Source organism: Pan paniscus, chromosome 20 (genome assembly GCF_029289425.2).
Source record: "Pan paniscus chromosome 20, NHGRI_mPanPan1-v2.0_pri, whole genome shotgun sequence".
Taxonomy (NCBI): Eukaryota; Metazoa; Chordata; class Mammalia; order Primates; family Hominidae; genus Pan; species Pan paniscus.
In genome coordinates, this window is record NC_073269.2 from 59,300,730 (window position 1) to 59,317,580 (window position 16,851).

Here is a 16,851-nt window from a genome sequence, read left to right on the forward strand (position 1 = left end):
TTGTCTTCCTTCAAAATTCATATAAATATATGTTCATGTTGGAGTCACTGTTCGTGTTGCTTCACCCAGTCAGTGATGAGTGTGGAAGATGTTTCTATACCTCCTTCTCGGAAACACTGCATCCTATTTCCTGGCGCGTATGCATGAAGCATGTCACTGAATCGCTCCTGTTTACCCCTGTACAGAGTCGCATGTGCTTGTCTGTCTCCTGCTGTGAAACGCTGCAGGGAGTGTAGGTGGCTGAAAAAACAATACTTTTATCCTGTAATTGATAATGCTAAACGTCAGATTTTATTTTTGCATGGGGTCGAAAGGTACATAGTACATGCTTGAGGGTGGAAGAATTGGGTACAGAGGTCAGCTACAGGTAATTTTTTGTTTTAAAAGGGTATGTGACTTTTTAAAGCATAAACTTAATTGACAAATAACAACTGTACATATTTACGGAGTACATTGTGATGCTTTGATATATGTATATGTTGTGGAATGATGAAGTCAATCAGTTTTATACCCATTATTGACATAGCTATCACTTTTTTGGCAAGAACATTTGAAATTCACTCTCTTAGTAATTGTGTATATTTACAGTATGCATTATTATGAACTACGGTCATCATCCAGTGCCATAGATCTTAAAAAATTATTCCTCCTTTCTCACTGTGCATGAATTTTTAAGATAAATGCAGTGGAGGTCAAAGGATTAATGCAAGCAAAGATGTTTCAGGGAAGAAGTTTTAGCAGTTCTGCTTCATAAAAATGGTAATTTAACCTGTTTCAGTTTTCTGGACTATATGAGCATTTGGATTTTTTGAAAGCAAGTGAATTTCTTATTGATGGCAAAACAAAACAAAACCATGATGTTTTCAGAGAGAGAACACAGCAATTGACCCAGGACAGGACATTTACCTGAGAACACACCTTTCCTATCTCCTAATCCTTCTCTTGCTCTTCCTTATTCCCAGAGCTTCTTCCTCAGATGAGATTATCTTGGGAAATCCCATGTGAATTTTGAAAATATGCCTTTTTAACTTGGTTTTCTCTTCCCCACACCACCACTGCACCCATGGGCAAAAGGAACTTGAAATGTAGAAAGGGCAACCTCTCCCTCTGTCCTTTGTCACAGGAGAGGTTCAGGAAGCCTGTGGGTGACAAACCCACCTGAATAGGCCAGACAGACCCCACACCCTGATATCTCTGTGAGAATTCTTGGGAACACTCCTTTATCAGGCGCTTCCTTGCATTGCTGTAAAGAAATACCTGAGGCTCGGTCATATTAAAGAAAAGAGAATGAACATGCTCATGGTTCTGCAGGCTGTATGGGAAATATTGCAGCATCTTTCTCTAGGGATGCCTCAGGAAGCTTTTACTCATGGTGGAAGGCAAAGAGGGATTAGGCATTTCACATGGCAAAAGCAGGGACAAGAGAGTGTGGAGGCAGCTGCTGGACACTGTGAAATGACCAGATCTCATGAGAACTTGCTCACTCTGGAAAGGACACAACCACAGGGGAGGAGGCTAAACCATTCATGAGAAAACCGCCCCCACGATCCAATCATCTCCCACCAGGCCCCAGGTCTAACACTGGGGATGACATTTCAATAGGAGATTTGGGCGGGGACACACATCCAAACTATATCAACTCCCATCTCGTCTCTGCAGAGAGGCAAGTCTACACTCCAGCCCCAATCCCCAAATGCTGCCCAGACCTCAGGATCTTTAAATCCTGGTGAGTTGCTGAGCTCCTGTCCACACCCTGGAGCTGTGCCTGCCTTCCTGTTCCCATCAGAGCCACTGACTCTTTCCAGGAGCTGTCCCTGGAACTGAGAGTTGGCTTCTTGCAGTTCTCCCCATCTGAGGTGGGCTTTTAAAAATTCCATGGATACATGGAGAGTTTGGGTGACCCATCCCCCATAGCCACACCGCATACTCTAGTCCATTCCTGGACTCACAGTGAGCCAGGCTGTTCTTAGACCTCACTCATCCTTGGCCCCACAGAGGCCAGAATCTCCAGTCCTGGTTTCCACTGAGCTCCCTGCCATGGGAGACTGAGCTGCTCATCCCCTTTCGAGATACAGAATGAAACAGCCTGGGCTTATGTATGAACATTTTAAACATGCAGAAAATAGTGTATGTTGTTCAAAATATATAGTTCTAGGTTAAGTTAAACAAATTATGGGACGGGCAAACAGCAAATTATATTCTTTGTTTCGGATGTACACATGTGTGATAAAATGAAAGTGCTAGGAACAGAATAACTAAGACATGGAGAAAGAGGGAGAGGTAATTAGATCAGATGTGATTACATCATGATTAGATTAGCCAGGGGGAGTGACCGTGGGGCTCTGGGGCAGTATAAATACCAGCAGGAGAATGGATCTTCCCCTCAGTGGTCTTTGCTGTCTTCATCGCAGAAGCCCCACTGTGAGGAGTAGAGTCTGCAGAGGGTCCACTTACCTGAGCGACTGCTAGAGGGAAGGAAGACAACAGGTTGGTACATTACAATTTTGGGACTTGGTTTATTCCAACAGGAGAAATAGAAGAGTGAGAAAACTCTGTAGTGAGTGGTTTTAGATGTCGAGGTAAAGATTACTTAATTGCTTAATAGTGTTTCTTAAGACAGAGCCTGATTCAAAAAACATTTCAGAAATTGTAATGATCGAAAAAATATATATTAAGAAAAACAAAAAGAAGAAAAACAAAAAACAAAATGAAAAAAATTAAAAACAAAATTTTAATGATCATATAAAGATCAACGTTTGCAAGGAATGCTCACCCAGCTCCCTGAATTGTGTGGGTGCTGGATGAGCAGTTATGGAGACCTGGTGCCTTTGACGGAGGGCTTTTAAATAAGAGATTTCTTCACTTATCTTTTGTATCGGTATACTCATTGACGTTTGCTAGGAGCTGGTAAAAATTCAGGGCCCTGAGCCTCTATACCTAGATTAAGCCAAGCAAGACTTAGGCTGTGAGCACCCAATCTATAATGGTGGTATAAAGAATGGTTCTACTTAAATACGTAGTTAAAAATGTTTCTTTACCTCTCAATTTTGGCGATTTGGATTTTGAAGAGGAAAGCACACTTTATTCTAGATTTTCGAATGTGTTTGTCCCCAATGTAGCATTCCCTGACCTTTTTTTTTTTTTTTAATTTTCATGGCGGTATTGTCATCTCTTTTTCCTAATATGATCTATGCAGATAAATTTTATTATCTTTCTATGGGCACCCATGGTAATGTATCCTACTACTGCTTTCAAATAAAGAACACGTTTTCCTGTTGTATTCTATTTATTTTTTCATCTGCTCCAACTTATTGTTTGATTTGCCATTTCCATCTTTTCATTTTTGCAATCTCATGTTTTTCTGTCTCTAAGCTGTCTCCATGGACCTGAGCACTTCCCCTAAATTTTATCTTTTTTCAATCATGTTGTGGCAAAAAAAAAGAGGCCTGACTGAGACCCCAGGAGAGGGTTCGTTGTTCTCACACAGGAAGGAATTCCAGGCGAGTTGCAGAGAACAGTGAGAAGAGAGAGTTTACTGAAAGCTACTACATTACAGAGTAGGGCGACCTCAGAATGTGACTGGAAAATGCACCGTCTTTTTTTTTCCTTTTAAGTTGTTCTGATATAGAGTCTTTTCCATGTGAAGATTTAACTAAGCTGTGTCTACATGTGGTGGGCTGATAGCATGACAATCTTTAGTATCCTGTTGATTTAAAGAAAACTCTCCTTGACACATTCCAGTGTGTAGCTTAGGAAAGCATAGCTATCATTATGTTGAAGGCATCTATTGCTTTGGATACTGGGCATCTGGACATTTTGCTTTCATAGGAGTCTGTCTTGCAAGCATTGCTAAGCTGCTTCCTCAGCCACAAACATCTTAGAACCAGGGTGGTGACCGGCCAGGACTGTGCCTCGCTAGTTTTAAGAAGGAGTTGATTTCTAAATGGTGTTGCCCTCACTCTCCTATGTTCCTGTTTCCCTAGCACTGTGGTCATTTAGACAAAGACATTTCCCCTGAACCCAGGTTTTGCTTTGCTCATCAGTTTGGACATGAAAGGGCTTTACCTGCATTTTCTTCGCACTTTCTGATTTCCACTTGAATATCTTGTTTGAACTTAAGGACTTTGATTGCAGAAATTTCAGAGACTGTGCTTCATAGTTTAAAACATTCTTATAATTTATAAAATGTAGGTATATCTAATTTTGACAAACAGGGACTACAGATTGATAAGATATCCAGTTTTCTAATATATTAAATTTTCTTTGAGGCCAATTCCACGATGAATTTTTCCAGATGTTTGATGGTATACTATGAGGGTCTCTAGAGGAGGGACCTGCATTGCATACATATCAAACACGCTAAGTCCAGTGAACAATTCTTTTAATGGATCACCTGCTTTTCTCATTCACATTGGTGTCATGTCACTGGCAGAGGAAGGATGTGTCCGTGTAGTTTGAATGACAGGATGTGTGAGTTTACTCCTAGGGACACGGTGGGCACAGCAGAGAGATGGGGCTGACTGCAGCCTGCACCTGGGAGAGTCAGGGATAGGAAGGAACCACTGTCTCATTTTCTACCCTCCACAGGGAAAGAGAATCCCTCGGGCAGAACCAGCAGTGATGGACCCCAACACTCTCTCCATGGAACAGGGGAAGCAGTTCTTAAAGCAGTGCGGGATCCCACAAAGAGATGTGAGTACGGGAGCTGCGGGGTCACCTGGGGGGCAGGTGGAATGGGGGGAGTCCAAGCCTGGGGGAAGGCTGAAGCAGGCTCCGCGTCCATGACCGGCTCATATTCAGAGTTTCACACCCTCCATACACGGGCACTGACCCATTAAAATCGATACGTAATTCCTCAAAGGGACATGGGAAAATGCCACCACCACGGCCCCTTAGTTCCCACCTGGGAACAGCAGCACTTCCCAATACCCTGGGCTGTCGCTCTTGGTGCCATTTGAAGGTCATCAGCAAACTCCTCACCAGCTCTGGAGTAAAGAACTGTGAGATTGCCTTTGCATCCTCATAGCTTAGCTCCCGCACATGAGTGAGAACATAAGGTGTTTGGTTTCGCATTCCTGACTTATTCACAGAGAATAATAGTCTCCAATCCCATCCAGGTTGCTGTGAAGGCCATTAATTTCTTCCTTTTTATGGCTGAGTAGTATTCCATCGTGTGTGTGTATATATATAACAGTTCCTTTATCCATCGGTTGATTGATGGGCATTTGGGCTGGTTCCATATTTTTGCAATTGCGAATTGTGCTGCTGTAAACATGCGTGTACAAGTATCTTTTTCACATAACGACTTCTTTAAAAAAAAGAAAAGAAAAGAAAAAAAAAAAACACCGAAATGTGAGCCTGCCCAGCATTCCCTTTAAAATCTCAGGAAGATGGGAGTTCCTCTCCTCTGCCAAGGCTTCCTCCTGCCTGCAGAACTCAGGTTGCCTCTCCATTCTCCTTTCTCTGCATTAGATTGACTTGATGACAGAGAAATGGGTTGTTCTCGCCTCTGTGGAGGTTCTTCTGCGATTTCCTCTGAAGCCAGGAGAGGATCCAACCGCCCGCTGTGTCTCGAATAAAAAATGCCAGGCTTCAGTGGACCGGCCCCCCACAATTTCACAGAGACGTGGATACCAAGACAAGTGGTAAGACAAGTATTAGGGAATAAGCTAGGGACAGCCTGGGGGACTCCCCAAGCACTGTTTTCCTGTTGTATTCCTGTTGTGGGCTCAAGGTTTCTGCTGAACACGCCTGGAGGCTTCTGTCTTGCGTGTCCCCCCATGACACGGGCAGTGATGTGTGCGAAGCCTGGCGTGAATATGCACATACGTGTCAGCGTCGCAGGATCCTCAGAGGGCTGGTCCTCGCTTGGCTTTGTGCCTGCCTCTGTGTGAAGAGTGGCGTGTGGTCACAGGGGTCTCATGTGAAACCTCACGAGTGTCCATAGGTTGAATATGAAAACTTTGCAAAGCTTTGAGCTTCTGGTTGGTTTTCTGAGTGAGAAGCTATTCTATGAAAATAGTGGGTTTTCTGGAAGTAGCTGGAAAAATATCAGTAGTTGTTGGCTGTTCATCTCTTGGCTTTGACAAGTATTGTCAGAGCGTTTCAGCTCTGAGGCACTGACTGTACACAAACTGAGAGCCCAGAAAACTTTTATGCAAGGCTGCAAATCTCACCTCGCCCTCTAGAAATCAAGCAGCCTTTGGTTTATAAAATCTGTGTCCTGTTCTGGGAGTAGGCCAGGCTGGGAGAGAGTCACAAAATAGCACAACTGGGACCTGGGTTCAGAGAGGACCAAGTTACAGTGGGCATGACTCAGTGGCCAGTGCATCCCTCCATCCCTACTTGGGTAAATAGGGGTAGGAGGGACTTTCGTCTGGTGTCTGTGTAATGTTTTCTCTTTTTCTTATGACTAGGATATCCAACAACCATTTAATGAAGAAGACTGATCAGAAGTTCAAGGACCTGCCACAGATGGCCCGTCATTCCGTCCATCATCAGGCTCAGAGGCCCCCCAGAGCCAAAAACCCACAGGAGCAGCAGAGGAGACCCATGGGGCGGACGACTCCCTCAGCAGAGCAGGAGGAATCCAGGGTCAGTGGGGGCTTGAAAATGTTGGTAACCTATGGACACCAGAGAGTGGGCTTGAACATGGGACCCGTGATTATGAATTAAGAGTTCCCACTGGTCTCAGTCTGACCACATCGGTCAGCCTCCTGTCTTGGCAGATTGGCTCATTCGGAGTCTCTGAGGAGCAGCCTCATTCTCCGTCCAGTGTCATGTCCAGCCTGGTGTTTGCCGAGTCCGCAACACTGGTTCATTATCTTCACTCTCAGACACAAGCGTCCTTCCTCCTGGGATCCCTGTTAAACGGGCTCTGGGAAGGACGATAATATCTTGAATTTCCTGGCAACCAACAGCCCATGGGCGTATGTCCCGCTTCTAAAATAATCCATCTCCAAAACCCAGGCCTTGTGTGAACCTTGCAGGTGCCTGTGATTGCTGTTGACTCACTGCTCTGTGTCCTCCTCCACCTGCAGGTGAAATGCAAGAACTGCGGGGCCTTTGGGCACTCAGCCAGGAGCAAGACCTGCCCCATTAAGAGCTGGAGTGGGGCCCTTCCTCTGCAGGCCCTGGGCTCACACAAGGAGAAGGAGAACCTGAAACCAGCAAAGGCCCAGCTACCCCAGGCTCCAGGGCCCTTTATGAGGAATGACAGAGAAAAGGAGCGAAGTCCAAGGTAAGGATTTTGCAGGGTCAAGGAAGATCCGTGAGGTCGGCGCCTCAGGAGCTGCTGTCTCCCCTAGTCTTTCTGTGCAGCCTTCTCTAAGCACACAAGGAAAGCTCCAAATGGAGGTGGACGGAGGCCCCTGCCTGCCAGGGTCCGCACTCCGAGCTTATTCCAGCGCTGAGAGTCTCTAGAGGGCAGGGGCTGTGGGAGACCTGGGGATGTTACCCGAGGCAGGCAGAGCAGTTCCAGGGCCTGAAAGAACTTAGGGAACCTGGGGCCATGGTGGGGGTGGGGGGCGGAGCTTCCTGGAAGTGGGGCTGCTTCTGAGATGAGAGAAGGGGCCGTCTTGGCAAAGTTCACAGAGGCCTGAATGCCTCCCTCACCCAAAGCAAGGGCTAGGGCTGGGTTCCGGGAGGGTGCTTGGTTCCCAGTCACTGGTGTGAGCTGGAGGATCAGGCGGGTCCAGACAGTGAACGTGATTTCTTGTGCAGTCCCCAGCAGCAGCAGAGCGAAGCTCCGACGCAGACATTTCCCAGAACTCCCCAAGAGAAAACGCAGGAAGCCTGGAAGGAGCCAGCAGAAGACTGTTTGTTCCTGAGGGTGCGTATTCCCCCGGCCCCTGCTCTGTTTCTCCTCTGGGTCCCCTGATTCCTTCACTTCTGTGCCCCTCATGGGTGGGGGTCATTTTTAGACCTAGGCTGCCCTGCAGGAGAACTGCGCTACCCGAGGACTTCGCATACTCCAGTTTCCAGCTTCTTTGTCTTCTTCTTTTTTTTTTTTGAGATGGAGTCTCGCTCTGTCGCCCAGGCTGGAGTGCAGTGGCGCGATCTCGGCTCACTGCAAGCTCCGCCTCCCGGGTTCACACCATTCTCCTGCTTCAGCCTCCCGAGTAGCTGGGACCACAGGCGCCCGCCACCACGCTCTGCTAACTTTTAGTATTTTTGGTAGAGACGGGGTTTCACCGTGTTAGCCAGGATGGTCTCGATCTCCTCACCTCGGGATCCGCCCGTCTCGGCCTCCCAAAGTGCTGGGATTACAGGCGTGAGCCACCGCGCCCGGTCTCAGGTTCTTTATTTGAAAGTTGGTTTCTGTACCTTTATTTGCAAGTTGGCCAGCAAATGCGGCTGGGCGCATTTCAGTGCCTGTGGGGAGTGACTGATCAGATGCCTTCGGGATACTGGCTGCAGATAAGGCGTCTCCTTCATTTTTATACATGATCTTACATCTGCTTTCAAAAGGAGCTGTGCCATTTCCAGTCTCCACGTTGTGTGGGGAATTGATATTCCTTTGATATTAACAATAGAGAACATAAAGAGTTTTAATTTTCATATGTGATAGTCACAGCAAACAGAATGGTAGGCTATCTTTCCCCAACACTATTCCTGAAGTGACAATTCTGCATATATTCAGTGACCATGTGTACGTCCTTTTCTGTGACGTTTAATTTCCTATGTCCTGTCTCTTTTGGAGGGTCTTCCCTATATTTGATCCTGATTTAGACGCAATCCCAGTGCGTGTTATTCTCCTCTGTTTCTCATGTCAGCCTGTCCCTTTTCCTCTGTCCTAGCTTGCTTCTCATTTTCACACAGTGTCTGTTGTGATGTGATTTTGCATGTGAGTTCCCTGCTTCATAGAGTTTGGAAATTCTACTGCTGAGCTGTCTCATGTGGGATGTTTTCTCCCATAGCATCCTACCATGCCACTGCCTGTCCACACCACCAAGAAGCGACCTGTCCTGGGCCCTGTGTCCACAGGTCCACCGCCTGTCAACAAACCCGAGACGAGATTACTCTGCCCTTCGGGTCACAACGATGGACCTCAACTGAGCACCTGTGGACCCACCAAGGGACACGGCGGGGACGTTACTGCCTCCCTGCTCCCTGTTCTGCAGAGCTCCCACCAGACCCCCACTCTCAGTGCCAGGCTGCCAGCCAACAGGCCCGACGTGTCCTCCCACGGTGCTCTCCAGCCTGCCATGAAGGCATTTGCCCTGGGTCCTGACCTTAAATCCCAGGCAGAAATCAAACATCCCGACACAGATGCAAAGCCCAGACCACAGCAAGTCAGACAACAGTGTGGCCAGGACTCCAGAACCCAGGCACCAGACAAGGAGCCTGCCCCCGTGCCCACCCAGACTTTCCAGAACCCCGCAAAGAAAGCAAGATTCAGCTCCTTCCAGACCCCTGCACTGAGAACTCAGCTCCCGGATGTGGGCGCTGTGCAGACACTCCAGCCTCCCGGCACTGCAACTGGACTTGGATCCAAACAGGCACCCGAGGCGACCACAGAGACAGCAGCCACCAAGACAGCAACCCTGCAGCCCAGAGTCAACTTCCAGCCCGCACCCAGCTCACCTTTCCTGGGCCCAGCCCAGGGCTGCCCCGTCCTCCAGCCTGGACCACCCACTCATGTTCCAGGGAGGCCCGGCAGTGTCACCTTCATGAGAGGGGACGAGGGAGAGAAGAGCCCCAGGTTCAGAACGCCTCCCACATCCCATCCTCCTGAAAACTCTGCTTCTGCTCAGAGCCCTTGCTTCTCAAGGCAGCCTGAGGGGCGGGGTCCCCAGGTCTCAACGAGTGTCCTCTTTGAGGACCTTCTGGTCACTTCCTCCTCTGAGGACAGTGACAGTGACTGAGGCCCCCAAGGCAAGAAGACCCAGCTTCAAGCCCATGCGACTTGGAAGTGGCTGAAAGGCTGAGAAGGGGAGAGGCAGGAAGCAGCCCTGTGCGGGGTCAGCCCTTCCCTGGCAGTGGTGTCTGTTCAAACATGGACCCCAGATACTATCGGGGATCAACGAACCCTGCCTATTTACATTATGTAAATTTAACCTGTATTAAAATGGGGCTGTTGAAAGTGTCCTATAGATTTCTTTTTCAATTACATATAATTATATGAGAAACTGAGTCAACATAAGCAAACAATGCTCCACTAGTGTCAATAGAAAGCTCTGAAACTCATCTGAGGGAGGGAGCAAACCACTGAAATTTGAGTAATTCTGGGCAAACGGCCCTTCAGTGGTAGTGGAAAACATCAATGTCTCCTGAGTCAAGAATGTTTGACTGTGAAGGAGAGTTGTAGTGAGAAACGCTTAGCCTTGGAAAATGGGAAATATTTTTTTGCCTTGCAAGAATTTTTTTAAAAATCAGTGAATTCAAATATTTAAGAAACTGTTTTTCATACCCTATAGTTTTTTTTATCAGTCCATTCAAATATGTAATAAACTGTTCTTCATACCCTCTACATTTTTCCAGGATATAAAACAAGGGAAATACCCCATTTATTTTATGAAGCTACCTAGACTCTGATTTCCACTGTGGTAGAGAGGGCATCTCAGCTAGCGCATGTGTAAAGTTGAGGTACCAATATTCTCAATGTTGGAGTTATTCAGTGGATTCAATAAGTTACGCAAAGCACGTCATGAATGGCACATGATAAAATATATTTTACTATTATTATTATCATACCACAAGTAAACAATAGAGTAACTTGAAGTTTTGAAACGAATTTCACTTATAAGGATGTATTCTACTAGCCTTGGAACTTTTGTTATTAAATGTCATTGTAAAATTCTGTTTGGTTAATTTCTTTCCATATGAATAAAATTCTTTGAACTATGACACGTCTTACTGGTGTTTTGAGTTTTCCTTTTCATCTCAGGCCAATTTCTTTACGTTTCAATCATCGTGTTTCATTTACTTGAGCAAAGAGGACTGGGTGCCCAGAGTGTCACCCGCAGACCTGTAGCTTCTGAGAAACACAGACCCTCAGGCACAGCCCCACCCCCACCTGCTCAAATCAGTATCTGCAGTTGAATAACAACCCCAGGTGTTTCACATGTGGGTTAAAGTGGGAGAAGCACGAACATAGACTGACTCTCAACTTGGTTGCACGTTGGAATCTCCTGGTGAGCTTCCCCCGCTGGCTGGGTCCCACCCTTGGAGAGAGTCATGTTCTAAGTCCCGTGTGAGGCTGGATATAGGGATGGGTGGACCCTTTGAGGTTAAGTCAAACATGGGTCAAGGTTAGGAAACACTGGAGGGAGAGGGCGAAGACAATGCTTCCCTAACCCGCCTCCTGAGGAAACTCTGCTGAATTCAGAAAGATCAGAAGGCTCTGAGGGTGGGATTTCAGTCTCAGGAGAGCATCCCTGTCTCCCTAGGACCTGGTCCCTAAAAAGCAGTGGATGGAAGTCTCCAGGCTGCCTCGTGGATGGGGGCGGAAGCCATGAAATATAAAGAGTGATCTGGAAGCTCAGGTTGAACTCCTCCAGCGTGCTTTAGTGGGGGTGATTTTTTAAAATGTGTTATATGAGAGTCATTTCTTCAACGTTGGGCAACCAATTTGCTGTACAAAGGGTTTCCCGGATACAGAAGTTACACTCCAGCACGTTGTGTTTAGTACACTCTGGTTTGTCTATGAGCTCCGTGCTGATCTGAACTGAAGAAACTGCACTGTTTTTTTTTTTGTTTGTTTCTTTGTTTTTGAGGAGTCTCGCTCTGTCGCCCAGGCTGGAGTGCAATGGCGTGATCTCATCTCAGTGCAACCTCTGCTTCCTGAGTTCAAGCAATTCTCTTGCCTCAGCCTCCCAAGTAGCTGGGACTACAGGCGTACGCCACCATGCTCGGCTCATTTTTTTTTTTTTTTGTATTTTTAGTAGAGAAGGGGTTTCACCATATTGGCCAGGCTGGTCACAAACTCCTGACCTTAAGCAATCCGCCCGCCTTGGCCTCCCAAAGTGCTGGGATTACAGGCGTGAGCCACTGCACCCAGCCACAATATTTTCTTTTAGATGTTCTTCAAACAAATGACTTCCTGCAATTTGGGAGATGATTTTTTTAGAACAGTTTTATTGAGACATCATTGATGAACAAAACTGCCTATACGGAAGAAGAAGAACTTGATGTTTTCATAGGGTATATTGTGGAATGATTACTATATTCCAGTTCATTAACATACCTATCACCTCATCATAGTTACCATCTTCGTGTGGGGGGTGAGAAGATGAAATTTAAGATCTATCCTCTTAGAAAATTTCACACATAACAATATAGTATTTTTAAACAGTCATTCCTAAACTGTACATTAGATCTCCAGAAATTATTAATCTTGCATACATTACTCTTTGTATCCTTTGACCAACTTACTCCCATTTCTCTCCCCTACTGCCCCTGGCAACCACCATCCCACTCTCTGATTCTATGAGTGCGACTATTTTGCATTCTATACATAAGTAAGATCATTCAGTATTTCTCTTTTTAAAAAATAAATTTTACTGAATGGAGGTTCCCCAAAGAGGAAAACACTTACGTTAAAACAATTCAATTATTGATTCCTTGGCTAACAGCTAGATTGAACTACTGATCTGACTTGGAGCTGAAGTGCCCTGGAAAACATATTTTAAAAATTGTCACTCTTTTCTTCCCTTGTAGGGTGCTTTAAATTAAGATTTTAAAATGTTGAATATTACAGGTCAAATGCAATTTTATATAACCACACTGAAGTGGCAGACAGTGCTAAGGTGAAGAGTTAAGGATTTGCATAGTAAAATAGGAACAAGGCAGTTATAATTTAATTTTTAAAACTCTCATTTAAATTTGCAGTGCTTTAAACGAGTATTACTTATTCGTTTACATCAACTTTGTTGGTTACTACTTAGTAATCAACAGAGTTTAGGAGACCATAAAAATACTCTTTCTGTTAGAAAATACAACAAAAATATAATTGTTAACAGTTTGACTTTCAAACTATTCTCTGTAGTAACTCACATCTGCAATACATCTGTTTTGAGAATCTTGAAATGTGAACCCTGAGGGTTCTATGAAGCATTTTTAAACTTCCAGTTTTACCCATTTTTGACTCTTTTTAATTGTATTTAAACAACTTCTTTTTTATTTTATTTATTTATTTTTTTAGACAAGGTCTCACTCTGTTACCCAGGCTGGAGTGCAGTGTTGTAATCTCAGCTCACTGCAGCCTTCACCTCCCCGGCTCATGGGATCCTCCCATCTCAGCCTCTCCAGTTGCTGGGACCACCGATATGCGCTACCACACCTGGCTAATTTTTTTGTTTTGTTTTGTATTTTTAGTAGAGACAGGGGTTTCACTATGTTACTCAGGTTGGTCTTGAACTCCTGAGTTCAAGTGATCTGCCCAACTCAGCCTCTCAAAGTGCTGGGATTATAGGTGTGAGCCACCAAGCCTGGCCTAAACAATTATTCTTCACGTTTAAAAATTCATTCACGCAAGTACATGTTTATAATTTTAAAAGAAAATGGACAGAATTCTAAAACACAAACATCTAAATTTAACATGTATCTTTCCACCAGTATGGAACAGTTCATTCCTTTTTCACACAAAATCAGTTATATGATTGGTGCATTAACTCCAATCTCCATGTTTATACAGAATGCTCCATTTGTTAAACCTCTCTGAAAAGAATAAAAAATTCAGATGATTAATTCACTTACACTTAGAAACTAAGTCAGTATACCACAAATATATATTGTGATCAGTTATAATACAATATTTCTTGGCCTAGGGTTTCAATTAAACAACAGAAAAAAATGAATAAATACTACAGCTAATACCCTGAAAAAATGCAAAAAATTCAAAGTTTAGCTTGCCAAATAAAGCACTTCCTTTTGCTTTTTTTTTTTTTTTTTTTTTGAGACGGAGTCTCACTCTTGTCAAGTGCAGTGGTGCAAACTCGGCTCACTGCAACCTCTGCCTCCGGGGTTCAAGCGATTCCCCTGCTACAGCCTCCCAAGTAGCTGGGACTACAGGCACGTGCCACCACTCCCAGCTAATTTTTGTATTTTTAGCAGAGATGGGGTTTCACCATGTTGGCCAGGATGATCCCACCTCGGCCTCCCAAAGTGCTGGGATTACAAGTGTGAGCCACCACGCCTGGCTTGCATTTTTTTTTTTCTACTTGGCAGCAAATGCTGATGGAATTCAGTGCGGACTACTTAAAGTTGGTTCACATCACACATTTAATCAGGGTAATAAGAACATAGCACACCCACTGTAGAGTTACATTAAGACATAAAAACTCTTTGCTTGAAATCAATGACTGCGCTGCACATGGGACATCTGTCAACTGCTTCAGCACATTGTTTACAAGTGACCAGATGTCCGCAAGGAATAAAAACAACAGCGATATGTCTGTCCATGCAGATTTTACAAAGCTTCTCGTCTTGCAGACGCCTTAGCGGCTCTTCAGGGCTGATTTCTCTCTGCAATGAAGTCTGATTCGATTCATTTTCTGTAGTATCTTTCTGAGCGCTCACCAGATCTGCAACAAGAACCTCAAGCGTTTTATAGTTGCTCCCAGATGTTTGAATTCTTTCCTCCATTATTTTCTTAACGTCCTTGAAATCAAATCCCATTCGTATAGCTTCTTGTAGCATAGGATTAGGGAAGATGGTATCATTGATTCTTTTAGTTAGTGATGGTGTTTTCTTGGTAGTTTGTACCAGAGCTCCCTCAAGTGAACGGGTTAAATGAATGTTGTTTATATATTCATGTCCCTTCTCTTCTAGCAGATATTTGCAACCTGGATACCATTTAGCATGTTGTTCCCAAGGATCTTCCTTGGGCTTCCAGTTGGCTAGCCCTCCTCCACAGTGAAAGCACTGTACTTTATCCTCTTGACCTATAGCATAAAATCCAGCTCTTGCAAGCTGCTCTTTGTTAACGAAGTACATCCATGTCCCAAAAGTAATGAGCCGGGCTTCATAACCCGTCATGGATGGATTTCTTGGAGAACCTGTTGAATTTGAGAAATTCCTATCAGAACTCGCAACGTCAGATTCACCTCGAATATTAACGTTGTGGCCCAAAATAAAGAAGCAATTAGGAAAATGTCTCCTGTGTTCGGACCAGGCACGATCACCAGGTTCCCAGTTTTTCAGTTTTCCGCCACAGCAGAAGCACTGCACTTGGTCATCAGTGCCTGTGTAGTACAACCCAGCACTGGCCAGCTCTCTCGGGGTCAAGTGGGCAGAGGCTGGCCAGTTGTGAAACGACTGTAATCTAGCTTCTTCACTATGCATGGCGGGGCTCCTCGGGTGTATGGAGTCTGATCTATCCACCACCTGTCCAGCTCTCAAAAGCCGGTCTGCACGAGTCTCAGACGGCCTGTCTAAAGCACAACGCTTTTCCTCTCCCAGATGGTTTTCAACTTGGTATTGACTATTTGGGACACCAGGATTTGCAGGTTTCGTGGCACTGTTTTCAAAATAAAAGCTGCGGATAAACCTGCAGTTCGGCGCTGCTTTCTTGTGTCTGTCAACTGCTGAGCCTCCACGTTGCCACCTGTCTACCGCTTCAGGGCAGCTAAGGCCCCCCAGGGCATCTCCTCCATCGCGCCGGTGCCCAGGCAGGCCCACCACCTGCAAAGCCAGCAAGCGTTTTTGATCTATTAATCTCTTCTACTAATTCTTCATCCTCATTGATGTCTGCAGACAAATACGTTTTAGATCCTTCGAAACTGTCCAAAGTTATCTTCTCTTGCATATAGGACTTGTCCACCGTCTCGCGCCAGGATAGCGGCTCCAACCGCCCAGGCGATCGGCCTTGTCCCAACGGGAGGGTCCCGCGGAGGGACGGTCCGAGCCCCCTACCATTGGAAATGCCAAACCCTGCCCTAAGCCGGGCCCAGCCACCCAGGCTGACGACCCACGATTAGCACCGCGCCCTCTGGGGAGCCGCCAAGGTGCAGCCACTTCCCAGAGCTCCGAAGGGTCAGCAAGAAAAGAGGAAGCCACGAACGCTCCCAGCCTCCAGCTGGAAACCACGCGGTGGAGCGGGCGCTTGCGCAGTGAGCACCTCGTGCCCCACGCCCGTGTCTCGTTCTTTTTTGTGCTTATTTCACTTTGCATAATTTTAGCATAATATCGTCCAGCTCCATCTACGTTGTTGCAAGTGGCATTTTTTTTAAAGGCTGAGTATTAGGACACGGTGTTTTATACACACGCACACACACACGTGTGTAGGTTGCATGGCACTATATGTATATATAGTGTGTGTGTTGTATGTGTATCTCACGAAGTCTTTATCCATTTATCTGTTCAAGCACATTGAGGTTATTTCCGTATCTTGGTTATTCTGTATAATGCTCCAATAAACATGGGAATTCAAGATATATTTTGGGGATTGTGTTTTAAATTCCTTTGGAGATTTTATATATATGTGTGTGTATAAATATATATTTTTCATATAAATATAATTATATAAATTATAAAATTATATAAATTATACCAAATGTTATAAAATATATTTTTATAAATATATATTAAATAAATATATATTATATATACATATATTTTTGGGGGGGCAGAGTCTTGCTCTGTCACCCAGGGTGGAGTGCAGTGGTGCGATCTCAGCTCACTGCAACCTCCACCTCCCGGGTTCAAGGAATTCTCCTGCCTCAGCCTCACCAGTAGCTGGGATTACAGGTGCCTGCACCACTCCCAGCTAATTTTTGTATTTTGGGTAGGGATGGGGTTTCTCCATGCTGGCCAGGCTGGTCTCGAACTCCTGACCTCAAGTGATCTGCCCGCCTCGGCCTCCCAAAGTGCTGGGATTACAGGTGTGAACCACCGCCCCCTGCCTCCTTT

At 45.4% G+C, this 16,851-nt stretch overlaps 2 protein-coding genes across 2 annotated transcripts; one reads left to right on the top strand and one right to left on the bottom strand.

Annotated features, from left to right (window-relative positions):
• The first annotated feature begins 2,277 nt into the window (after positions 1–2,277).
• On the top strand, positions 2,278–9,957 carry LOC100974478 (protein FAM90A27P). Its single transcript, XM_034944561.3, has 7 exons — positions 2,278–2,487; positions 4,588–4,692; positions 5,473–5,645; positions 6,417–6,594; positions 7,041–7,240; positions 7,723–7,831; positions 8,919–9,957. Exons 2-7 carry the CDS (start codon positions 4,621–4,623, stop codon positions 9,864–9,866), a joined length of 1,680 nt encoding a protein of 559 aa, XP_034800452.3. The 5' UTR covers positions 2,278–2,487; positions 4,588–4,620; the 3' UTR covers positions 9,867–9,957.
• A 2,954-nt stretch (positions 9,958–12,911) lies between these two features.
• Positions 12,912–15,748, bottom strand: LOC100971253 (E3 ubiquitin-protein ligase XIAP). Its single transcript, XM_055102869.2, is given in 2 exon segments — positions 12,912–15,604; positions 15,606–15,748. Coding segments are annotated over 2 exon segments (1,479 nt in total). The 3' UTR covers positions 12,912–14,268.
• Between the last annotated feature and the right edge of the window lie 1,103 nt (positions 15,749–16,851).